The 26,600-nt window shown below is 46.1% G+C and overlaps 1 protein-coding gene across 5 annotated transcripts in view; it reads left to right on the top strand.

Moving 5' to 3' along the window:
* The window catches only part of CACNA1D (calcium voltage-gated channel subunit alpha1 D), a 305,082-nt gene that overhangs the window by 5,782 nt on the left and 272,700 nt on the right, over window positions 1-26,600 (top strand). For all 5 annotated transcript variants that reach the window (XM_027038967.2, XM_053220348.1, XM_053220346.1 and 2 more), the window contains exon 3: window positions 610-715. In XM_027038967.2, coding sequence (XP_026894768.1) covers window positions 610-715 — 106 coding nt within the window. The remainder of the gene's footprint in view (window positions 1-609; window positions 716-26,600) is intronic.

The raw sequence follows: 26,600 nt of genomic DNA, 5'->3' as shown, positions 1-26,600 counted from the left end.
AAGGAAGCAGAGGGGGAGCTGGAGCCTGGCTTGCCGGTTACAGTGTCTGAGGTATTGGAACATGCCATGAGACAGTCACAGGTAGAATGCAGAAAGTCCTGGTGACTTGGCCTGCCCCAGTCCAGACAGGAGATCGACCCAGCCAAGAATAGCCCCTGAGAAAATGGCTTTAACACATGGAGGCAAGGATTTGTGGGAGAGATTTGTCTCATGAGGACTATTCTTTGTGTCTACAACAGCCAGGAATTTAGTGTTCTAAGGCCTTTGTCACTTTTAAAACTTTAAGAAGCAGAAACGTGGTTCAGAGGCTGCCCTAATTGGATGTGTGTTTAGGTTTCAGTATAAAATGCACGGCAAAGAATGAACGCAATGTGATCCTTGCAGAAGAAGGAAAGGACACGGAAAAGTGATTCGATAGCGAGACTTGCCAGAGGACCACGGATGATTACATCTACTGGGGACCAAGCAGGTCTCGACAGTTCGTCGAGAAGGGATTTGTGTGTATAATTTTCATTTCAAAAGTGATTCAAGAGTGGTATGATCGGGAATGTGATGAGAGAGATGGTTTACGTTTGCATAAGACATATATACCTTAACAAAATTTTTCAGACCATTTGACATATTTATATTATTGGCTATTTTTGCCAATTGTGTGGCCTTAGCTATTTACATCCCATTCCCTGAAGATGATTCTAATTCAACAAATCATAACTTGGTAAGTGTCCTTAGAGTTCCTGCTTGTCCTGATGTGTGGTTATCATTTGCCTCTGTACTTAAACTGGCAGCTAGCTTTCTGGGTGGCTGAAGTTTACAGCTATGCATGGGATGTTTCCTGGAGCTTTCCAACAGGGGGTTCGTTTGTTTGCTTTTCTCTCTGACCTGTATTCTCAAATTTATACTGAATGAAAGTGTATAAAGTCCTGAATCTTGTATGAAGAGATGTGGAACTTTTTCACGGAAGGTTCCGGTTTGTAGCAGATTTTAAAATAACTTTTCTTTCCACATAGACTTTTGCCATCTACCATTCTTTTTATGATAATAAGAGCTGCTTTTTTTTTTTTAATCAAGTGTTATTGGGGAGTGATGGGCATTTTGTTTGGTCAGTTTTTCTGGTAAGTAGAGAATTACCGTGGACTTTGCCTGTGAACTCTTCATTTTTAGAGCAGCAGCGTACAAGAAAACGAATACAGCTATGTGGAACCTAATTTGGAGAATACAGTGTAGTATTCTACTAGGAGCGGCCTATGAAATGCCCCAAGATAAGATGATTCTTTGGTTAAATAAATCGGGATACTTTCACATAACTTTATTGCCCTCTTAAAGATTTATAGCGCACATTAGCTCAGTAAGAGCTCCGGGAAGGTCTGTAGTTAAAAAACCAGTTTCATTTTGTTTAACTCAGCGAGTCCCTAAAAGTAATTGGTCATGGATTCTTCAAACAGTTTTTTGGCAGAACGTATCGCCGAACCAGTGTTTCATGGAACTTCCTTTGGGAAAGGTTGGTATAGTTAAAAAAACAAAAAGAAAGAAAGAAGAAAGAAAAAAAGCCCTAAAGAGCACCAGAGTTGGGACTAGGAGCGTGATTGTCCCACGGAGCTGGCAGCTCGCTGTGTTCTGGGGCACTTCCCCAAATCCTCTCTGCGTGGCCAGTCAGCCACTTGTCTAGGGGGTTGGGTGAGAAGATCCCTGGGATCCTGTTTACCTCTGATATTCCGTAATCTTTTCTCGATGATTCAGAAGGCCCGTCAGGATTTTTTCTCCAGCTGTAGCATCCTCCTTGGCAGAGGCTGCCCAGAGAGGCAGGTGGGGCTGGGGCCAGCGCTGGGTCACAGGGAGCTCCCTCTATTGTTTTGCTTTCTCCTCTCTTAAGATTCATTTTGTTCTGATTTTTCTCACGTTGAAGCTGTATCTTAGTAGGGCTGGCTGTTTGTAACCGAGTGTTGTAAAGGCAGAACGAGTGTGGGGAGGGCTCTGCTGGGTTCTGAAGATCCTGAAATAATGCTCTTGTGATTTTTAGCCTCAATGGTTTATATACAGGATTTCACGTCACACGTAAGATGTTGTGGCGTATGTCCCATAATAACGTGATGTCTGTTCATGGTCAGGCTTTTATGGTCTGATTTCTAGAGAGTGCAATAAACTTGTGGACACTGCTCCTGAAGATACAACTCAACAGGACTGGATGCATGTATACACCCTTACCATCAGTGTGCATTTATACTATGGTGATTTGTGTGCTTTGGGGTATTTTAAACAGCTTCTGATTTGGTTGTAGGCATGTGACATTAGATGATCATTTGAAAGGAAAAGAAGTGGCAAAAAGCCCCCATCAATGGGGATGGATCATCATAGTCTAGGCCACAGATGGTGTCAGCCTTGTTACCAAATTTAACAACGTGGATGGTGACCCAGTTTGTTGCTTTTTGTAGCTCAAGAGAACATGATTAAACAAACTTAGAAAATAAATACCTTTCAGAAAGGCAGATTAATTCAGATCAATGGAATAATTAATGTAGCTGCGTGTGTAAGCCAATTAATATTCTGATTTTTCCCAGGGAAATTCAGGGCACTGATATCTGCTGTAAGACCAGTTGGATTTCTCAGCTAAAGAGTAAGGGAATAAACTATAAGAAATGGGTAAATCTGTTTTCTTCTCCCTTGCAGTCCCTCCCTAGCAGATCCTTTCTCGACAGTTCTTAAGCAGTGGTATTTTTAGGGGCGGGGGGAGAGGCGGGGTATTAGTTTGGCAGACCTTTCTAAAAACCAACATGTATTCCTTTGACCTCTTACTGCTCTGAAACTCATAGCATTCGAGTTTCTGTCTTGTTTCACTTGGATGGTCACATGGCCAGATGAGTTTATTCTCTGCTTGACTCTTTAAATATTTCCTTTCTCACTGTGGGAAGGGAAGATCTTTGTGGATTTCCCCCTGACTCTTTGCAAGGTCCCATGCCATGTTGGTGCTCCTGCCAGGGAGCTGTTTTTTTTTTTTTTTTTTTTTTTAATACATTTGACCCAATTTGTACCAAAGTGATTGCTCTATTTTTGGGATCGGTTTAGAGGCAGCTGAACGAAGCTTATTTTTCATCTGTAGTAAATACCTTTCAGTTAACGTGAATGGCAAAGCAAAGGGCAGAGACCGATACGGGTTGCAGAACTGCACGTGTCAGGGTGCTGGCGAATTGCTTTGCTTTGTAGCTCTGTGGGAAATGTGTATGTTGAACTCTTAGAGCCAGCTTGGTACAAGCTGTTTCTGCCTGTTACAGGTCATTTGTAGTGACGTGATTACTTCTGTTGGGTAGGAAGGGTGGCCATCCTCACTGGTCTGATAGGTATTTTGTCTGGGTTGCATGCAACTTAGCCAGCTTTGGAGATCTAGAAACTACCTTGGGGGCAGCAAGTTTTCCCAGGGTTAGATTTTTTTTTTTAAATATAAACAATCTCAAGTTTCTATGCAGCTTTCATTTGTGGACTTGCAGGGACTGGTGGAGGCTGGAGCCATGGAAACGGTACAACTGAGTTCCCACAGTGAGACCCTTCTTGGCTCAGTGGGTAGCGCGAACTCCTCGCTTCCACTTATTGAAAGTGTATATCATTTGTTTAATTTCTTCTTAGCCCGGGTGGGGGGGGGGCGGAGGGGAGAGCTCTGCTTCATGGGGTGTCAGAGTGAGGCTGCTCACAGTATTGTACTTCAGTGTGTTGAAGGATGCTCTACCTAGTTTCCCAAACTTCAGTTTTTCATATGCAAACTGATGCAGTTGAAGTTTTCTGCCTGTGTAGCGGGGTCCCCAGCCCCAGGCGGTGCCCAGCTCTCTGTAGTGCTGAGCTGCCCCAAATTAGAGCTGTCCCAAATGGGGGTGCTTGACTGCCAATTAGGACCTTCCCTCATGTCTGCTAATGACGCCACCCACAAAGGGCAGGGCCTCTGGCCCAGGCCTCTCTATCCCTTTATCAGGCACAGCGGCGGATAAAGGGTGTTCAGTAAGTTGCTTGTTCTACTCAACAGGCAGTTTTACCAAGGCTTTGCCCCTTTCCCGCCCCCTTTCTCATCTTGTTGTTGAGTTGAGGCCCCTTTGTTTTTCTTTAGCCAGTTGATATTTTGCATCTACAGAACCCCTCGTGTCTTCCTCTCCTCCCCATCCACACCCGGGTTGCTGCGGCCAGGTCCTCCTGGGCCATCTGAGCTTTTTGAGTTCCTCTTTGTAGCTGAACCCCCCCGCCCCCCGCATTTGTCCACCTACAGTTCCTAAACACTCCTCTTGTGAGCTTGCCCGCCTCCTGGGCTTTTCTCCATCTGCAGTGCCTCTTCTCCCCTGGCCCCTCCTCCTCCTCCTCCTCCTTCTTCTTCTGCTTCTGCTTCTTCTGCTTCTCCTCCCTCTCCTTCTTCTCCTTCTTCCTTCTCCTTCTTCTTCTTCCTTCTTTTTTTAAAATTTTTGAGAGAGAGAGGGAGAGCACAAGTAGGGGAGGGACAGAGAGAGAGGGAGACACAGAATTGGAAGCAGGCTCCAGGCTCTGAGCTGTCAGCACAGAGCCCGACACAGGGCTCACGAACCGGGAGATCATGACCTGAGCCCAAGTCAGATGCTTAACCAACTGAACCACCCAGGCGCCGCCACCCCCAAGTTTTTTTAATGTTTATTTATTTTTGAGAGAGAGTATGAGTCAGGGAGGGTCAGAGAGAGAGGGAGACACAGAATCTGAAGCAGGCTCCAGGCTCTGAGCTGTCAGCACAGAGCCTGATGTTGGGCTCAAACCCGTGAATTGTGAGATCATGACCCGAACCAAAGATGCTTAACCAACTGAGCCACCTAGGTGCCCCCCCCCCCCAGCCCCTTCTTCACATGTCACCGCCCTTGTAGCTTTTCAGGAATAATCTCAAACTACTCACTTCCACGAAGGATTTTCTGACCCTGATCCAAAGTAACACTTTTTTTTTCATTAACAATTTTTTAAATGTTTATTTATTTATTTTTTTGAGAGAAAGACAGACTGTGATTGGGAGAGGGGTAAAGAGAGAGGGGGGCACAGAACCTAAAACAGACGCCAGGCTCTGAGCTGTCAGCACAGAGCCTGAGGTGGGGCTTGAACTCATGAGTGGTGAGATCATGACCTGTGCTGAAGTCAGAGGCTTAACCTGCTGAGCCACCCTGGTGTCCCCAAAGTAACACTCTTATTTGAACCTGTCTGGTGGAAACTCGCATATAAAATACCCTATATTTTAGCTCTTTATATCCCCATCTTTATGTTATCAAGCATTTTCAGAATATAATTCATAAGGAGTATAGTGGTCAAGGATTTGACTGCAGAACACAACTCATAGTGAATCATTCTGGAATCCCCCACAATGCCTGGCCCTCTGGTACAAAGTAGCTGTTGAGTAAACACGTGTTGTTGATGTGATTGCCAGGAGAAGCACCAAACCCATTCTTTCCTCTGAGCTTTATTCGGGATTTCCTGTGTGGCAGGTCCCTCTGTGGACTCCTTGGAGGAGGTCCTTGGCTGGGAGTGGGTGGGAAGTTATAAGCGTGTATTCTTAAAAAGGTTAGAGTCTTGTGACTCTGCTTCTCGAGCACCTCTGGCTGATGGAGCCCTGGGAGCTGGGTTTCAGAGCTGAGCCGTCTAGAACGTTTTGTGCTCAGAGTAGCGGGGTGGTGGGTCTCTGAGCAGCAGTGCTGGCTGTGGGCTCTTGGCAGTGGGACCATTGTGAGATGCCTTACAATGGCCAGGAATGTCGTGGGACGGTGTCCTTTGATTGTGTTCTCTCTTCCGTGGCTGAGATCCCAATGCACGGTGTTTCCTGGGCTGAAAAAGTGAGCACATTGGGTCTGTGTGGTCATATAGTTTAGCATCTCACTGTTTTTGCACATAGTGAGAATTTCCAAAACACAGTTTCATAACTTGGTTCCTTGGGGTTAGCCTGTAAGGTGGGTTTTAGTTCAGAATGTTATCCGCACCAGGTCTTTGCTCCGCAAAGAGTTCTGTTTGAACTGTGCGCTCTTATTTCTGCACAGCTAGATTCTGTCTGTTCTGGGACAGCTCCCGTGCTGCCTTCTCAGCTCAGTCTCCTCTGAGCCTCATTCGCTCCTGCCTCCCACCCCACCTGCCAGAGTGTAAGTACTTGCTTTCTCTTTGCCCTCCCATAAGCACAGTAAGTCCTCCTCTTTACAGACATTAGGTCCTTTTTATAACAATCCCTCCTCGCTTTATAACTGTTATGGGGAGTGGTTTGTGTTTCGTGGTTCTGCACATGCATTGTGGGGTCTGATGGCCTGGTTCTTTGGCTGATTAGCTGAGTTACTTTGGATGAAATCAGCATATGAGTTCCTAGAGACAGAGGCTGGAGTCTGATCAGTCTCTATGGTGTTGCAAACGTAACCCCCTGCCCGGCGCACAGTAGGCGCATCAGGAAATGTATGTGGAATGAGCCAATAAATACACGAATGGCCATACAAGGGCTTCATGGTAAGTCCTTACAGATCAGTCGTTAATTTTCAACAATTGGCTAATGATTAAAGTTTGCCCGAGAGGCTGACTTTCGTTGTCCAGTGTTAATGAGAATCCCGGGAAACACCTGTCAGAGTTTGCCTTTAATTTCAGGATGGTGTCTTTCTTGGCAAATTTAACTCTTTACATCTGTGGCAGGAGAGAAGGAAGACAGACAGACACTTGTTGATACTTTTTGAATCGTAAGCTGGCTTCTGTGTTCAGTGTTGTACGTGTGCCCAGTGTGTGCACCGTGTGCACGCGGGTGGAGCATGAGCATCACAGTTCATAGAAAGACGGGTGGAGGGAAAGCAGCAAAATGACCAGAGGAGACAGACTTGTGTGGTAACACTGTACCCAACACTGGTTTCCTAGTCATAAAATGTGAACTGGTTTATGTGCTACACAAATCATCATATGTCTTTTCTAGTCTTACCTTGTGACAAAGAACACGTTACGTGGCCCCATCTTTTACTGAACGGACTTTGGTTGGGTATTGACAGGTTTTCAGAGACCAAGTCCAGCTCTTAAAGAGTTCAGGTTTGCTACTAGTCAAGTTTCTTAAGAAGGATTCCAAAGGGTCCTCAGTCCTTTGGCTGGTTTGTTACAAAAGCAAATCTCATTGTTTTATAGTCCTACCTTAAGCACCAGAATTTCCTTGCTCAGACCTTTTAAAAATAAGCTTGGCTTAGAGTGAAGATATTTGGATATATTGATGTGTTAGCCAGCACTTGTTGGATTATGGGTTGCAGAGACACAACTCAAATTGGCTTAGTTGGAAAAAAAAGTGTGTGTGTGTGTGTGTGTGTGTGTGTGTGTCATTTATGAACTTAGCTAACTAAAAAATCCAAGGGGTAGAAGTCCTATCAGAGGCAGCTGGAAAAAGGGGCTTAAAAGAGGGTATCGGGGCACCTGGGTTGGTTGGTTCAGCATCTGACTCTCAACTTCAGCTTAGGTCATGATCTCACGGTCTTAAGATTGAACCCTGTATTGGGCTCCATGCTGAGCGTGGAGCCTGCTTGGGATTCTCTCTCTCCCTCTCTTTCTGCACCTCCCCTGCTCATGCTCTCTTCTTCTCTCTCTCTCTCTCTCTCCCTTTCTCTAAATAAATACATATAAAAAAGAGGCTATCAGGATGCCAGCCTGCACCCCGGCCCTCGGGTGTCTGTGGCAGGGTCTGGCTGGCCTGCAGTGGGTCTGTCTCACACACCATCTCAAGTGTGCATCCCTCTTAGCCCATCTGGGGGAGGGTCTGTGGGGAGATGCATTCTTTCCTTAACCTCAGCTCAAGTTCAGTATTTTAAAAATGATTGTGTGAGAAACAAGAGACCCCTGTGGCAGATTTGTGGATAGTTTCTTTTTTTAACCTTCCCCATCAGTATTTAATTTTTAACTGTCTGCAAAATGTGAGAAGTTCTGAAATCAGAGGGGACAATTTGCCCAGCAGTAGAGATACTTATGTCTCATTAGATATTGGTGGTGGTGGTGGGGCTCTAGAACAGACCCCCAACAGCTCCTCCCCTAACAAAGTTCCTAAAGAAATTATAGATGTTCTGAAATTCTAGTGGTTGAGCTATAGGGAAGGACATCAGGGGGCATTACTGTTGCTCAGATGATGTGCCAAGGGAAGGGCTGGCGGTGGGTGTCCTTGTCCTGGGGGTGGGAGATTGGCAGGTCACCCAGGAATAGAGGGTAGCATCCCTGCTTCTTCCTACTGTGCTCAGACGCCTGGGGCTCTCTGCCAGCAACAGCACAGGCTGTGTCTCCCAAGTCCTGTTCTGCCCATGTGATCAGAGTAGGGAAAGAGGCAGAAGGTGTCTTCCCTTTTTAATTCAAGTGGCATTGGAGTTCTTGCTGCTACGGTTCTTGCGGAGGGTAAAACGGTGTGGCTGGGGAGCACAGCCAGCCGTGGCTGGTGGGGTGGGGGACACAGTGAGCAAAGCTGAAGATGGGGCTGAAGGGGGAATTGCCTGAGGTGACTAGTCCTATGTGTGTGTGTGTGGTGGGGTGGCGGGCAGAGATGTGGGTGGGTGGAAGGATGGATGGGTGGTTTTGACACACACCTTGAAGGATGAAGCCTTCTGGTGATTTTTGCTAAGCAGGGCCCCAGACATTGTCCAGCGCTGGGGAAAATGACTTTCTTCTCCTGAGCCTCCAAGCAATTCTTTCTACCAATTTTTTATCCTGCTCCCTATTGGCTGAGTGGTAATTCTAGAAATCAGAGGACATCTGTTGAAATTATTGAAAGAGTGACCTTGAGGGGCAGGCTGGAGGGAAATGGGAGGCTGACCTGAGGGAGGGAAGGCAGGTTGCAGGCTGCTCAGGGGGAACATGACTGGCAGGTGGACCCAGCCTGGGAAGGAGGGACATGGCAGCCTGGGGCCTCCAAGCCGGTGAGGCGAGAGGCTCCCACCTTTCCCTGCCTCCTTTTTCTGTGTCCATGGGGAAGTCTAGCACAACGTGCTCACAGATAGTTTTGTAGAGCTGGAAGGACTCTTATTTATAAGACAGGGAGTTGAGGCACCATTATTCAAAGGATATTTTATTGAGACTTGCTATGTGGGGCAGACCAGGCTTTCCTGTCCTTGACTTATAGCCCAAGATGCTCTGGCTTTCTGTGCCCAGGAAAACCCACAACCTGGGGTCAGAGAAAAACCCTCTTTGTTTTCCACATTTTGTGTTCTCACAACAGATCATCATTCAACATTTGCACGAATGCATTCTTCTGGACAGTGGAAACAATATAATGTGACAGTCTCTTTTTACCTGTCCAGCTCGTTCTAATCAGTCATCAGTTTGGTGTGGCCCTTTCAGAATTGTTTTTCATTGTGTACGTATATGTGTGTAACCTGTGCATTTTGCACAGCAGGTGTCTATATAGTTTGGGTATTTTATTTTTTATTTTTATTTTTATTTTTTTAACATTCTTTTTTTAAAAGTTTATTTATTTTGAGAGAGACAGAGACGGCGCAAGTCGGGGAGGGGTAGAGAGAACTAGAGAGAGAGAGAGAGAGACAGAATCCCAAGCAGCCTCCGCACTGTCAGCATGGAGCCTGACGTGGGGCTCAAACTTGTGTACTGTGACATCATGACCTGAGTTGAAACCAAGAGTCAGACGCTCAACCGACTGAGCCACCCAGGCACCCCCATACATACTCATGTATTTTAAAGTTTACACGAGTGGGAACAGAATGCATGCATCATATAGCTTCTTTTTTTCCGCTTAACATATCATACAGATCTTTCCATCTCTGTACATGGAGAGCTAACAACTTGCATTGGGGTAAAATATGCCCTGTACGAATGTGCCGTGGTTTACTTGTTCTCTTTCTGATGAGCATTTAGGCTAGTTTCTAAAGTTTTGCTATTTCACACAGTACTGCACTGAATATCCTTGAACGTGCTTCTTTGTGCATACAAGGAAACATCTCTCTGGGATAAGTACTTAGAAATCAACTCTCTGGGTGGGAGGATAGTGCATTTTTAATTTCTGCACTTACTGGCACATCACTGTCCACTAAGCCTGTATCCATTCAGACTCCTACCCCCACATCTCCTGGAAATGATCTGCTGTCACTCACCTCTGATGACTGACCTCGTTTGTTTTCATCTTAGGCTATGGGAAGAGAAATTTTGGGAATAGGGTTCAGCCTTCCTCCTGGATGTTTGGCAGGCATCCAGAGCCTCTTGGTTAGAGCAGAAAGTCCACAGACCCCGAGCACTAGATTCCTAATCTCTTTTGAACCGCAGATCCAGATGAAAGGCCCCAATGCTTATCATTCTTCTCCCCACTTTGAGTAGTACTTTGCCATACGCTTGATTATTGTAGTTGTTTCTGGTGAAATATTCATTCTAGGTAGCTAATAGGTAACTAAGTTTCTTAGTTTTGGAGTATTTGCTACAGTTTCAAGGTGAACACTGCCTTTACGTTCCTTTCATTTGGGGAGGAAAAATATCTAACCTGGTATGTTTCTAATGTCCCATGTTCTTTGATTATTAATTATTTTATTTTCGTGCATAAGACAATCTCACTGTTATTATGGTATTTATGATAGGGTTTATGCCCCCCTACTTCTAAAAGCTCTGAGATAGCTTAGGAAACAGGAGTGGGTGAAGGAAGGGGCAATGTGGAATGAAAACAAAGTCGACCTGCCCCAGGGGCTCGAGGCGAATGGATTGCTAACACCTGGGCACTGATTTGGCCTTCAGGATTTCCAGCAGTGATGGCCAAAGGAGGCACATCCTAAGTTACAATGCTTTTATCCTCTCAACAATGGGAAGCGGCTGCATTCATTCAGAGATGCACTTTTTAGGAGCCAAATCCAAGGAGGAATCTGCAGCGTGGGTCCTTGTACAAAGTGCATTGTCAGGCGTGGTGAGCCGTATCGTCGCTGTGCTTTTGTCAGAGTCAGAAACGCCCTGCGAGCAGATGGTCTCTGGCCTTGTAGTTTCCAAAGGGTTCACGCGCAACCTTGAACTGTGGCATAATGAAGGAACTTCTGTGTTCTGTGAGAGCTTCGCTTTTTGATTATATAAATCATGATAGAAGTAAAGATGGGAAGATGAAGAGTAGTTTAACACAGCTATCATTAAATCATGCATAAAGTACTTTTTTGAGCGTTTATTATGTGTAACATGGAGTCCATTAAACACATTCGCTTACTGTCCTAACTTGTGTAAGTCAGAATATAAAAGGACGCTATGAATTTATGCAGAGAACCCCTCCAAAACTCTCATTCTTGAAGAGATGTGGTTTTATTATTTCACTCTAATGTGGACTAAGGCAGTGACCAATAGATTTTTTTTTAATTTTTTTAACGGTTTTTTTTTTTTTTTTTTTTTGAGACAGAGAGAGAGCATGAACGGGGGAGGGGCAGAGAGAGAGGGAGACACAGAATCGGAAGCAGGCTCCAGGCTCTGAGCCGTCAGCCCAGAGCCCGACGTGGGGCTCGAACTCACGGACCGCGAGATCGTGACCTGCGCTGAAGTCGGACGCTTAACCGACTGAGCCACCCAGGCGCCCCCCAATAGATTTTTTTAAAAAGACATCCTTGAATGTCCTTCTGTAAATATATAACAATGGAGTATAATGACTTTATATTTAAATGACTCCTTTTGAATTGTACAAAAACAGCCAGTAATTACCCCCTTTAGAACTTTTTCTCACGATATTGCAAAAATGAACTTCTCTTTGGGCTTTCACAAATTCTGAATTATTGAACTATAAATTAATGTTGAATCAATCTTTTCAGAGGCTTTATCGGGAGGGAAAGAAATGAGAACATCTACAGTTCTGAATTCGAGTTCGAATTCAAGAAGTAGTGACACCCAGCAAGAATTTGGTGAAAGAGGGGTGGTAAAGAGGTCTTTCTCTAGAACGACACGTGGAGTGGAACTAGTGTGGTCAGGGATGAGAAGGCGCTGGCCAGCTGCGGAAGCTCACCTCGTCATGGAAACCATGTGGCGCAGCGGGAGGTGAGATGGCCGATTCTCATTTACCCGGAGTGGTGCTGGATGTGAATCACAGACCGGCTGAGCTTGGGATCAGAAAGGGCCCTGGAGCCCTTTGGACGGATGTGTTCCTTTTCATACTCAGCAGTTGACTTGCCCAGGGTCCCATGGTAAGGAAGGAACCAACTGAGGACCCAAGCCAGTCTCCTGTCCCCCGGCCTGTTTCTTCCCACGCCCTCCCGCAGCTGTGAGTCCGGGTTGAAGCCAGGCACTTCCCCTCTGACAGGGCAGTGTCTGAGAATACCAGGGGCAGTCAGAACAGCTGGGACATCAGATGACCAAAGAATGTCTGTTCGCAGTATGCTGGGGATTCAGTTGACTTTTAATTCTCTCCTCAATTTTTTTCTTTATCTTACCAAAGAGAGTTTTGGTCACTCCTCCTTGCCCTGTTTTACTTTAGAAATTATTCTCTTACTCTCTTCATGCATCCCAACATGCGGCAATCATTTGACCATAGACAGCCCCATTATCTTATGGAGTCAGGGCCCTGGCAGGGGGAGGGCAGCAGAGTATCGGCAGAGCTGGAGGATAGATGCAGTGGTCTCTCCTTTGTTACCTTGATCAGGTGCGGGTAGCATACACTGCCCTTTTTTAAATTTTTTTTTAATGTTTATTTATTTTTGAGAGACAGAGCATGAGTCAGGGAGGGGCAGAGAGAGAGGGAGACACAGAATCTGAAGCAGGCTCCAGGCTCTGAGCTGACAGCAGAGAGCCTGATGTGGGGCTCAAACCCATGAACCTCGAGATCATGACCTGAGCTCAAGTCGGACACTTAACCAACTGAGCCACCTAGGCACCCCGCATACACTGCCTTTTGATAGTAACTGGAGGCACGGAGATAATTGTCTTTCTTACTGGTTCATGGTTGACATCTGAGCTAGGTGGACTTTATATCTATAATTGCCCTAATTCTCATTTAATCCTTGCCATAAACTCCCAAGCAATTCTCATTTTACATGAGGAGAAAAGGCTGAGTGGGTCAATTGTTTACACCAGGCCATAAGGCCTAGGAATGGGCAGGGCCAGGATTCGCACCAGGTTTTCTGACCCCAGGCTCCTCCACTGGGCTGTGAGGGGAAGCTGAGGCTCATGACTGATGTCCTCTTAATGCTGAGCAGGGGAGGGTGAGGCCAAGGGGAGAAGCAGCATCAGAATATCCAGGTGGGTCTTCGGGGAAGTTTTCACATTCATGGTGTTGGTTGGGGTTTGGAGCCTATGTGTGGGGGCTGGCATAGAAGCTCCCCTGGCATAGAAGTTTCCATGCCTCCTCATTCCTACCACCCAGAGACATTTCCAGGTGGGGGTTGTGGCTGGAGAGGATCTGGATGGAGGTTTTTACCAACCCTACAGCCCTCTGCCAACCTTCTGAATTATCCAGTTAAAGTGGGAATGAGCAGAGAGGCTGAAATTGGGTATTAAATAGATTTTATTGCATTTTAATTCTTGAAAAGTTGTTTCCTGCAAGTGGAAAGTGCAGGAACTTTTGCGGTGTGGGTAGGAGGTTTGTGCTGAGCACTGGCCGGTTGTAGGATGAAACAGTTAGGGTTATGGGTCCTGGAGTCAAACTGGGTTCAGTCCCCAGCTTTGCTGTGCACTGTCTGTGATCAGCAAGCTGCTTTTTCTTGCCAAGTCTGTTCCTCTTTTGGAAAAGAGGAAATACAGCAGTTAAGGGGGTTAGCCCGGGCCCTGGCTCCTGGAAAACACGGAGTCATTGGGGGTTGTCACTACTATTGTGAGCCACGGCAACGTGTCCTTAAGCTTCAGCAGTGGTGTGAGGTAGGGGTGGCTGTACTCAGCCTTAGAGACCAGGGAAGAAACTGGGGCCTAGGAAGACCGGCCCACTAACTCCCAACCTGATGAGGGAGTGGCAGAATGGGATTGGGCGAGCCACACCAGAGATGCTTCCTGACGATGTACTGTGTTGGGGGTTTGCTCTCCAAAGCCATTCTATGGAAGATGTGTTCACCAGACTGACCCAGTCTAAGGTGGTAGTGGGCCTGGCAGGTGTTGGGGTGGCCCTGGTGAGGAAGTGCCTGAAAGTTATCCTCTCCGTTGTAGGAGGAGGAGCTAGGCCAGGACGGTAGCCTGCCTTTGCTCAGACAACAGTAGAGGGTTTCTCCTTTCCCTGGGAACACCAAGGAAAGAAAGGATTTAATGGTCAGGATCTGATTCTGCCACAGCTGGGAAGGCTGAAGGCTGCCTCTACACAGTGAGTCATCTTGAGGCAGGGTAGAAGAATCCAGAGCTCAACACCCTCCCACGAGGCTTGGGGGTGTCTGCACAGACTACTTTCTCAGCTAACTAGGAATCCGCTTACCAGCTGTGTCTTGTTCCTGCTCGGCCCAGGTGGGAGACCCCTGACCATCTTTTGATTAAATGATACTTAGAAGGGGAAAGGAAACAAAAGCTCCAAGGAGCAAAACAGGTGTGGAGAGTTCTGGCCTGACTGCCGTGGCTCCCACAGGAAAAAGGGGTGATGTCTGGAGCTGGAGTATCAACCACCTCTAGGGCCCCAGGGGAGCGCCCATCAGGGCGTCTAATTTCATTCTCCGGCTGCCTTGTGTGTATTGCTCGCTGGGGCAGGGAGGGCGGGAGATCTGGCCCTGGAAGTGGCAGAGGTGGGACTCAGACATCTCCAGCCTTTTCCCAAGCCGTGTTCTTGGACCTCAGGAGTCCCTGCTCCTCCCTCCAGTGGGAGACTGAGGCCTACAGATGGGCCGGAACTTGCCGGAACTAAGGCTTCCTAGAACCCAGGCTGTCCCTGGCTCTTTGCCATGTGGTTCCTGGCCTCAGTTTCCTCACCTGTGAGATGGGAGTGGTGAGGCGACACATGCATCACGTTGTTGTTGAGAGGATGAAAAGTGATTTTTGTAAGGGAACCATCTGAAACTCGGGAGCCGCACCATTAACTTCCTTCTACCTCAGGCCTCACTTGTTCAGGTGTTTGGGGCACATCCTTGTCTGACTGCTCCCCTTCCTGTCTTCAGCCTGTGTTCTGTCTTTAGGAGAGCAGAGACTGTAGGAAACCGAGCTGGATTTGGGCCCCGGGTTTGCTGCTCACTAGCTTTGTGACTGAACACATTCCCTTCCCTTCCTTGGCCTTGGTTTCCTCATCTGTAGGATGAGCATGGAGTCTTTGTGAGGAGTCAAGAAAATAACATGTGGGTGAGCTGCACTTTATCAAAAGACGCTGTTTACTTTGTCAGGAATGCTCTCGAGGATCGTCTCTTCCTTCCCAGGGAATTTTGGGGGTCAGCAATGTCTGAGCGTTGGGGGGACCTTCAAATTCCCCTGCTGGAGTGCTGTGGGGTGTTTTAAATCGCAGTTACAAGCTGGGCCTGCTAAGTCCCTGTGTTCTCTTGTGAGTATTGCATTTCTTGGCCCTAGATTTTTTTCCCCCATGCGGCCCAGGGCAGGAGGGCGGGAGGAGGGGCATGCCCTTGCCTGTTCTTCAGCAAGGGTCTGGTCACTGCTTCTAGCTCCAGGCTTGCTGGCAGCGGAGGGAGAGATGCATGGGGGCCTGCTCGTGGCAGCGGAGTGCGTGGCCGCTGCTGAGCTTGCCCACGTGCTGAGGTCAGCGTTTTCAGCAGCAGGGAGCTCTGCGTTCGGTCTCCAGCAATCAGAAGCTGGGAGAGCAAGTGTGGCTTGTGGGTTCTGGGGTTGGTATTCGTGGCCACACTGACGTTTCAGATGAGACCGTGGGGCCTGTGCCTTGAACCTTGCCGCCTTTGATTTTTGGCACCCAGCCCAGCATTTTGCACCTGTTTTGTCTGTCTTCACAACCAGTCAGGCGGCAGCGATCAGCACTTCCGTGGTGCACGTGAGGCAAATGAAGCTCAGAGGGGTTAACCGAATGACTCTCTGATGAGGTAATGAGCCCCCGAGATTATCAACAGGTTGTGTGGCTGCTCTGCACTGTTTCAGGACCGTGCCCTGCCGGGTGTACGAGGCATGTCACGGAGAGGACGCTGGACTTGGAGGCAAGTGACGTGGCCTTGAGTTTATGCTCTGTACCCTCACTTCTGTGCGACTCTGCTTTCCTCCCTAGTCGTGAAGTAGGGACCAGTGGGATGTGTGTGCAAGTGTTTTATAGTCTAGAAAGCAGTGTGCACATGTCAGGCATTATCCTTCTTGTCTGCTGACTGACTCCAAGGACAGGATCCGGCTTCACCTTTCTTCGGATGCCGTTAGAAAGCGGTGCCAGGCTGAGTCCCAGTGATGCCAGTGCCACACGTGGGCCCCACACAGGAGAAAAGTCACCCCCTCCAGCACAGCCACAGTGTGGGTGCTGGGGTGCTGGAGAGAGGCTGATGTACAGGCAGAGACAAAACCAATCAGATCCAAGCTTGAGGCAACCCACCCCCACCCCTCACGATTTTCAGAAACCAGCTGTCATTTGAAGTCCTGGACTATTCCTCGAGTTCCTTGAGAGCTGTGGAATTCACCGTGCTTGGGCGATGCAAACTACGGGTGATTTTGCCTATTAAAGGATAGGCTTGTGACCCAGCCAGCCCTGTAGGCAAGCAAATGCTATTTCTTGGTTCTAAGTGTGAACAGAGCATAGTTAGTATCACCTCCTCACTCTGTTCCTAGATCTGTCTTCCTTTTGTCTGTGACGAAAAGCGGAAATGCTGAGTATAGTCCCAGCCTGCAGCTGGGTGGTTATCGAGGCTAGAGGTTCTGCTGCGTGGGCCCTGACTCGTTCCGGTGCATTTTGCGGGCGGGGGCGCTAAAGCTGAGGCACTGAGATCAGCTGGTGTGTTCCTTGTAGAAGTTCAAGACTACCCCCTGGGCTGGAAGCAACCCGGTCCTCTGAGCCACAAACTTGCTTGTGTTTGATCTTGTGCTGTTCTCTTCTAACAAGAGTGTGAACTTCTTGTGGGCAGGGACCCAGCCTTCCCTTTGTCTTAAATACTCCACCTCCTGGCACGGGCGGTTTGGTAAATGATTGAGTATTTAATGAAGCAAAACTGTGTCTACATCAGGCACCCTGAAGTTGCTTTAATTGCTTTGACTATTTTCTTAACATAGGCCTGATGGTGTCTCCTTCCAAGCTGGGAGCAGAATGAGGGAACGTGCACGTGTGCCTGATTGACCCCCTTTGGTCTACTGCTTAATGAAAATAGCAGAACTTAAGCATCCAAAACGCAGTGTCCCCTTCAAAGTGGTTATTCTCGGGGCTGCACCCTCTTCCCAGTGATGCTGGGATGCTTGTCTCCAGAACTACTTTCAGAGTCAGTTTCTACTTTTCATTATGCTTTGCTTCTGGCTAAAATTGGGGTGATCAAGGTTGATCACTGACCTTATGCACGGCCTTTTCTTAAAGGTTGTTTGTAGGAAAATCACATCTACCCTCAAAGAACCACATTTTCTTATCTTCGAGGATCTTGAGAGGAATGTCATGGGCTTCGAAGACGGTCTGACAATGGCATTCTGGGAATGTTCTGAGGAATGGCAATGTTACCAAAATTAGGTGTCCAGCTTCCCAAACTTACTACTCTGAAGGGGGTGGCACTTATTTACATGATTCTGGTGAGCTTATTAAACAGAACGCCTTCAACGCTTCCCAGTCCCACTTCTTAAGTCTGCAGTCTCTCCATCTCCTGGGCTTTCTTTGCATGCCAAGAATTCTTCCACCTAGGCTGTGCTCTTTAGCCCCTGGCCCCAGGAAAATGGTCAAGTGAGATGTTTCACCCCCCCCCCCCCCAAATAGCCTGGTTCTGAAAGCCCTCCTCCCGTCCCTGGCAAGGCACATTTTCACGTTCCTCCAGAGTCCAGAGACTCTGTCGTGGGGTTGTGGGGAGTGATGATACATGCCTGACCCTTGCCAGGGCTTCAGGGTCCTTGGGAACAGATGTAATCGTACCGCTCATAGCTGTCATTCGGATGCTTTAGACGGGCAGACGAATTCTGTCCCCAGGAGGGCTCCTTGGGCTTGACTAAGAAGAATACGTAAGTTTCTGCCTTTCTTTCTTCTTGCCTTTAAAAAAATGTACTTTTGATGCCAGTTAAGTTAAACCTTTTAATCTTAGCAACAGCAAAGAGCTCCACCTTTGCTGCATGTGAAGCTGTGTGAGACAACAAAGCCGGCTTTAAATATAGTCTCCTTGTTTGTAAGTGGAGCATCTTTGACTTCAGTGTTCTGTAGCTGGGTTCCCATGATCATCACTGGTCACTGGCCTGTGGCCCTGGCACCTGGGGGCAATAAATAATAGAACTGGTTTCCAATTCTGGGATGATGGCATGTACATTCTTTATAATTCACATACCATACAATTCACCATTTTAAATTCTGCAATTCAGGGGATTTTGCTGTGTCCACGTGGTGCAACCACCATCAAAATAAATTTTAGAACATTCATCAGCCCATAAAGAAACCCCCTATTCTTTAGTCGTCACTTTCTATTTTCCTCCAACCCTCACTTCCCCGGCCCTAGACAACCACTAATCTACTCTCTGTATGGATTTTCCTAGTCCAGACATTTTATGTGAATTATATAATATGATCTATGAAAATTTAGCATGTTTTCAGGATTCGTCCATGCTCTAGTACGTATCAGTACTTCATTCGTTTTTATGGCTGAATAACATTCCACTGTAGGGATCAGTTACATTTTATCTATCCCTTCATCACTGGTGGACATCTGGGTTGTTTACATTTTTGGCCTATTATGAAGAATGCTGCTGTGAACATTTGCGTACAGGTGTTTGTGTGAACTTCTTTTAATTCTCTCGGGTATATTCCTAGGAGTGGAATGTTCTGGGTCATACAGTACCTTTAATATCATTTTGAGGGACTGTCAAACTTTTCCAAAGCAGCTGTACCATTTTATACTCCCACCAGCAGTATATGAGGGTTCCTGTTTCTCCTTGCTAATACTTGTTATCGTCTGTCTTTTGGGTTTTAGCCTTTCTAATGGATGTGAAGTAGTAGATCCTTGTGGATTTGCATTTCCCTAATGACTAATGATATTAAGCACCTTTTCATGTGCTTATTAATCATTTGTATACATTCTTCGGATAAATGTCTGTTTAGACCCTTTGCCCCTTAAAAAAATAGGGCAATCTTGTTATTGTGGAGAATGCTTATTTTTTAAAATTACATTTGATCTGGAATCTATAACCATTCATTTAATGGTAAAATATCAAAATTCAGATAACCAAAGTCATGCCATTAGGCAAAAACTGGCAAATCTTAGAAGCCTTTAGACAGATCTTCTCTCCCACTTGGGAGAAAGAGCTCATCCTAACAATCTCTGATCTGTGTTCTGTTTTGAATGAAACACATATCTAGGACATACTTTGGTAGGTAGAAACAAAACTTAAAATTCCAGGGTCTTAGGATTTACATGGTATTTGTCCAATTAGAATCTCTTTTAATTGCACATATTCCCAGTTAACCTACATTTATAAAAAGCCACAAAAAATCAGAGAACATAAATTCTGAACGTAAGACTTGAGAAGGAAGTAAGAATTTTTATTATTTTTTAATTCTGAAGACTTACCCTGTAACTCCGTGGTGAAGATGAACATCGTGGAAAGACTATGACTTTGAAATCGTACTGGACAAGGTTTTAATTCCATTTCCTTCATTTACTAGCAGTGTGATCTTGAGCCTCAGACTCCTTATCTATAAAATCTACTTTGTGATAAAGATAAGTCTTTTAAATAAAGTTTCTGGCACCTAGTAGTTGCTCATTTAATGGTAACTATTAACACGCATGCTTTTTGTTCATGAATTACACTTTTATGTATATATAGGTAGGTTATTAATTTTTTTAGGTTATTCTATATTTTATCATATTATTTAGAGATAGCATGCACTATTATTCTTGAGTTGTATGAGAGTTCTTTGGATATTCTGGATACCGGTCCCTTATCAGATATAGGATTTGCAAGCATTCATTTCCTTTCTGTGGGTTGTCTCTTCGTTTACTTGATGGTGTCATTTGAGCACAAAAGTTCTTAATTTTGATGAAGTGGCATGCACATTCTTAGAATCTTTGAACTGAGAGCGTCTTTGAGGTTGCCTGTTCCAGCCCCTTTGTCCTAGTGATGGGAGGCTGTGTGGCTCCGAGAAAAGGGGTCTTCCTCAAGGTCACAGGCCAAGTTTCATCTCCTGATTTTCACCTCTGTGCATCCTCTATTTCTACCCCTACTGTTTCTGAAGGTAGGAAGTTTAGGTCAAGTGTGTTAGATGTGTGAGGCAAGAGAGTGGGTAGTTCTTCTCGCCCTTGAAGCACATGGACTCCAAACTTTGCTTATAGATTGGACTGACCCTAAGGTACATTTGTGTGCCCCCTCCCACAGCTTTATTGAAATATAATTGACACAGTTCATTTATTTTTGTCTTGTTAGAAATTTGGTCCTGTCTCTCAGATGGTGCACAGCATGAGAAAATTGCTTAGAGCAGTGGTATCTTGAACGTGTCGGTCACGTGTGGCAATAAGAATGTACATTCATTAAAATAAAAATTAAAATTAAGTTCTTCAGTCATGCAAGCTGCATTTTCCGTTGTTCAGAATCCACATACGGCTACCATATTAGATAACGTACACAGGGAGAATTTCTATCATTGCAGCAGGTACTGTAGAGCAGCACTGGTCTGGAGACACCTGTCTCCCCTGCCCACTGGCATTCTGTCCAGGCCCCCGACCCAGCTTGGCATCCTGGACTTGCAGCCTTGATCTGTCTTCTGTGTGTTCCTCGTCCACCTGCCACTCAGACTTCCTATTTCTGTGGTTGCTTCTGGGCTTCTTGGTGAGCCCCCTGTTCGGATCAGATGGTTGTGGGCCCTGCTGGCAGAGACCCTTCTTTTCTGTAGTTTCTGGACTTGGTTGCCAGGAAAGAGACTGGGGCCTTCCCTCACCTCAGCCAGTAGATGTGACTTACAGAAACAGAGCTGAAAGGTGCTTAAAGGAGTATGTGCCTCCTTGGAAAGGCTAACTCCTTAAAAAAATTTTTTTAATGTTTACTTTTGAGAGAGAGAGAGAGGGAGGGAGGGAAGGGCAGAGAGAGAGACACAGAATCCAAGGTAGGCTCCAGGCTCTGAGCTGTCAGCACAGAGGAAAGGCTAACTCCTAAGAATGAATGAATGAATTGATCTACTCTTGGGCAAGGGGAAGAGGATGAAGAACTTTTGGCTGCATTGGTTGGTGGCCTTTCAGATGCATATGTCTCTGGAGAGGTAGTTGATCTCCAGAATTTTCAAGATTGCAAGGTGATGTGGAGGTGGGAGGCAGGACGGGTTGGAACCCTGGTGTCCTGAGACAGTAACAAGGCAGATTCTGGCTTAGTCCTGCTTAGTGCTCTTGTGGGAGTACGTGTAACCTTGAGGACCATCTGAGCTGCTGATCCCAAGGTCACTAGGGTTGCACAAATAATCTCAAAGGAAGTGCTTTCTGTGAAAGGCTGGAACACCTTACAGTTGTACCAAACTGGAATATTAGACCAGAAGTGAGCATAGGAAATACCTCAGAGAAGAAAGGGATTCACCCAGGCTCACAACAAGTTAGTGGTGGCAAAGCAGAGATTAGAATCCAGGTCCTGTGGCACCTTGCCTCATGCATGTTCTATGTGCCTTATTGTATGTCTTCATGGACACAAGCGACAGGTGCTTCACGTGCAAAGAAACCAAACAACAACTTTGAGGCATTGCCTGGGCTTAGACAAGAATTCATCTAACCCATTATGCACTAGGTCTTGCCGTAAGCCCTCCTTGGCCACTCTCATCACTAGAAACTATTTAGCAATTTTTCAGTTAAGGTGGTGTCACCCAGGTTCTTATTCCTTCTCTCCAGCCAGTCTCTAGGGTCTGTTATCTGCAGGAACATCTGTCGTTGATCTTAAAGCGTTGGAAACAGACTTGGTATGGAGATCAGCCTTGTCCCCCAGACTGAAGAGTCTTGAGGGTAAGAGCCACATGGTCCCTGTTACCACTTGGGGACAGGCCCAGCATGTTCATTTAGTGAGTATCTGTGGACTTCTGTCTTTCAGGAAAACTCCCCTTTTGATGGGTTTTGATGGGAGGTATGAGGCCTCTTCTAATGATCCTGAATATTTGTCCACTCTGATTTGGAAATAGTGACCGGAAGAAACGGGATCGTTTTTCTGTCTGTTGCAAGAAGAGCTGCCCATTTTGCCTTTGAACTTTATAAGAGCTGAAGAACTTTTACATTTGTGCTGAGAAAGTAAGGGTTACTTTTTGCTGAATTGGGCAGTGGGTGGGCCTATCCCAACAGGACATCCCGGGAAGGAGTCCCAGAGCAATGAGGGGCAGGCAGGGAATTGTGGGAGGAATTCCATGCCATAAACAGAACATCTCACTTAATAGTGGAACTTTTCTGCCTTCTCCTCCAGAGGTGGAAGACCGTTCTTTCCAAAGACAAGCTTAATGACTACTGTGCCAGCATGCACAACTGCAAGATAAATTTATGCACCAGCTTAGCACTAGATGTGCAATTTATAAAAGATCTGACGAAAATCTTAAAAACAGGTTGAAGTGTCTTAGGCTCAGGCTGGTGCCCTTTCAGTTGAGTTATTAGGGACAGGGCTCTAGGGACAAGATCATGGGACAGAGATGTGACCCAGGCTTGAGCACCTGTCTGCCTGGCCTTTGGAGCCCCTTTTTGGGTTCATTGAAATGAATTTCTTTGTGCAGCTTTTACCAGGACCGGAGCTTCTCTGGTTGGAGCAGAGTAAGTTTTCAGGCTGAATTACTTGGACCATTGCCTGTGTTTTCTTTTTCACATAGCCTGCGGGTATCTGGCCTTCTCAGCCAAGGAAAATGGAAATGGTTCTAAACACTCACTTGAGCCATGAATTTCAACCGTGTATTAATTTGCTGCTTATTCCTTGCTTTTTGTGTCTTGTGAGAAGCAATGAGAGGACACGAGGGCAGGCCTCAAGGGTCCTTTGGAGGTGCTGCAGCAACTTGGAGCTGGGCAGAGAGGCCAGGGACAGAGGAACTGTGCTCTCCCTCCGTGTTCCCCACAGAGCAGCACCCCGCCCGCCTGTGTGTGCGTGCACCTGTGTGTGTGTGTGCGTGTGAGGTTGCGTTTAAGATTTCATTTGGAGAGGAAAGTTTCCAAAACTCCTTATGTACGCAGTCCAGGGAAGATTGCTCTGTGCCTTACCCTCACTTCAGTCTGTGGGGACCCCGGGCTGAAAACTTAGGGCTCAGCTCTTGTTCCTTCCTCTTCCATGAGCTGCGGGATAGATTCTGTACTGAGGTCTCGATTTTTGCCTCTTACTCATGGCTATTGCTTCGCTTTTCAGGGGCCACAGAAGAAGAAACCTGGTATCCTCAGTGAGCATAGGCTCTGTAAGAAGTGATTTCTATGTATTACAGACATCTTAAAGTATTCAGCATTACCCCCATTTTTTTAATACATATAAAAGGGTGAGATCAGGGTATGAATTCATTCCTGTCTTCTTTTAAAACTGTTTTCCTATGGAGGAGAAGATCCAGGGATGCAGAGTAGGTAGTAGGCCATATAACACTTGGCGGTTTGTGGGTGGGGATAGGAACACAGTGGGAATAAGCTAGAACTGATGAATAAGTGGTCAGGATAGGGCTTTGCCCTATATTTGTTTTTTGTTGTTATTGTTGTTTTCTGGTTTTTGTTATTTTCTGCTTTGACTGTCAGTTTTGCTCTGTAAAGCCTGGAGGTGACCTATTTAATGCCTGTATTTGGAGGCTGTCTGAGGATCAGCCTAACTCGCTGAACGTTAACAAAGGGAGTGAGGTGTCAGTCCCTGACCGCAAGGCGCTCACAGTTCTGGAGGGAGTAGATGACCCTTTAGTAAGCCTTAGCATGTGTTAGGACTCCTTTGGTCATTAGTAATAAGCCCAAACCCAACACAGACTGGGTTAAATCCAGGAGCAATTTATTGGCTCATATAACTGACCAGTCCAGAGATAAATCTGGAGTTAGTTCATGAGCCCAAATGATGTCCTCAGGATCTAGTTCTCTCTCCCCATCCTGCCCCCACTTCCTGTGTGTTGACACCATTCTTTGAGATGCCTCCCCCTATGATTGCAGAATGGCTGTCCGTATTTCCTAGGTCTGCATATGTCCACCTTCCTTCCAGTAAGAGAGAGTGTCAGGGTCTTTGTCCCAGCCATCAGTCTTGTTTCATCCTGTTGGCTCAGGCTGCATCATGCGCACATCCTGAATCTGTCACGTGGCCAAGGGCATGTGTAGCACTGAATGGCTTGAGCCCTGGTCCTGTGCTTCACCTTTGAACCCAGTGGAGCCAACTCTACCCTAAAACCCTGGGCTAAGAATGGAGAGAGAGTGCTGATTGTTGGGGAAAGGTATCAGGCTTTGAACTCTGGTCTGTGCCATTGACGAGGCAGGACGAACTTGGGGCTATATTCCCACCTGACATACTCTTGAGTCAGAATTGATTCTGTAGTACAGCCTCTTGTTACCTTGTGGTTTTAGTTGGGTCATATATTTAGGCATCAAATCTTGTCTCTGCTGAGAACATTGCTCTGGCCCAGGATGGAGTTGGAAACTTATTTCAGGTGAGCATTGGGGCCTTGGCTCCAATATTAGTTAACTTATAATCTTCTAACTTAGATGGTAATGAATATTTGAAATTCTCCAACACATAAGGGTGAATAAGCACAGTTGGTGCAGTGGCATTTCCCCCCACCCCCACCCCCAATTAGCCACATTGTTCAGATAAACATGTTTTAATCTCTCTGGGGTTTATATAGCAGAGTGGGGCTTGGTGCAGACTTTAGATTTTGGAGAAAGATCCCAGTGTACATCTTGACTTCGTAACTGAAGATTCCTCATTTGTAAAATGATAACTCGTAGATGTGTGAGAAGTGAAGTGATGGGAATAAAAACACAGTGCCTGGTGGGGCACCTGAGTGGCTTAGTCAGCTGAGTGTCTGACCTCAGCTCAGGTTGTGATCTCGTGGTTCATGGGTTCAAGCCCCGCGTCAGGCTCTGTGCTGATAGCCCAAAACCTGGAGCCTGCTTTGAATTCTGTGTCTCCCTCTCACTCTGCCCCTCCCCTGCTCACACTCTCTTTCTCTCTCTCAAAAATAAATAAAAAATAATTAAAAAGCCCCACAGTGCCTGGGACACGGTAAATAGTCCATAAGAAGTGGCTATTATTTCCTAATTTTTCAAATGAGCAGGGGTGTACTGCCAGATAATGTCTTTGAAGTTCAGTGTTCCCATCCTGTAAACCTATGAAAATCTTCCTACCCCCATTCAGAGTTTGGGGTGAGATGCTAGGAAGCCCTCAAAGCCCTCACAGAGTATAGTGCTTTACAGTTCACAACACACTTCTGTGTTCTTTCTCACTTGATCCTGTGAATAGCCTCTCATGAAACAAAGCAGGAATCACAGTTTCTTTATATCTCGGGAAACTTAGTCCTTCGAGAGGTTGAATGACTTCTCCGAGGGCGTAGTGGCTGCAAAGTTGTGCGGCAAGCCCTGTGGCCAGCATCTTCTCAGACACCCCATATCCGTGGCATTCTGCTCCTCCAGGGAGTGTTTGTCTTTCTAATATAATTCATTGACTTTGTTGAATATCTACCATGGTTTCAGATGGATCTCACTGGAGAGCCACATTGTATAGTTCCTTGACATAAACCTTGGGTTCATTTATTGAAAAATGTCTTTTTGTTTTTGTCTTTGTTCATTGGCCTGATTTATCAGGGTTGTATCACAAACCTCTCCTGTCTTTAGAGCAAATCAGCTCAGTTTGTGTTGTATGAAGTAACACAAATCAAGTGTATCACATTTCAAAGTTATAGTTGGAAGATTCCTAATTAGAACCTGAAAAGCTTGCCTTAACTGAGGTCCAAGTCATTTATCTTGGTGAAGGTAAGGATTTCTCAGGGAGGTTGGACTCCTGTGAAAGATAGCTAAACCCTAAATTCTTAATCCATTAACACTTAGCTCATTTCTTCCTAGCCATGCCTCTCAAAGCATTGTGCACTATTACTCTTTAAACTATTGGATAATCATTACGATGGCATTAACTATTTGAGAGAAATTGAGTGTGTGCCTAGTAGCCAATAGACTATTTTAGAGGCTTATCCAAAAGACACAATAGTATTAATAATGTTCTATTTTAAGACCTTTGAAAATGTAGGCCAGATTAGTCAACTGCATTGAGCACAATAAGTGTCTGTTACTGTCTCATTTTGTGAGCAAAATGGTCACAAGAATCAGCAAAAGCAGGATCATTTGAGGCAGGTTTATCTGTTGTTAGGGGGTTTTAGGGTGAGTCATATCTAGTTGACTGAGGGTTGAGACTAAAACCAGATTGATGGTCTCTTGTTACACCAGGAATGAGTGTTCTGTGAAGACCCACAAGGTCTTGACTCACATTGCTAGTCTAAAGTGCACGGATGCCTCTGGGAAGACATCTGCGGTAGAATACACCAGCATCTGAGACCAAAGCACAGATTAATAACAGATGTCTTGAGATATGCCTAAAATGATGATGAGGTGCATAAAATGCACAAATCTGAAGTGCACAATTCAGTAAATTTATATACATGTATACACTCATGTAACACCACCCAGATCAAGGTGTAGAACATTTCCATCACTCCAGAGGGTTCCTTCCTG

The sequence above is a fragment of the Acinonyx jubatus genome, chromosome A2 (assembly GCF_027475565.1).
Source record: "Acinonyx jubatus isolate Ajub_Pintada_27869175 chromosome A2, VMU_Ajub_asm_v1.0, whole genome shotgun sequence".
In the NCBI taxonomy this organism is placed as follows: Eukaryota; Metazoa; Chordata; class Mammalia; order Carnivora; family Felidae; genus Acinonyx; species Acinonyx jubatus.
This window is presented reverse-complemented; position numbering and strand designations above follow the sequence as displayed.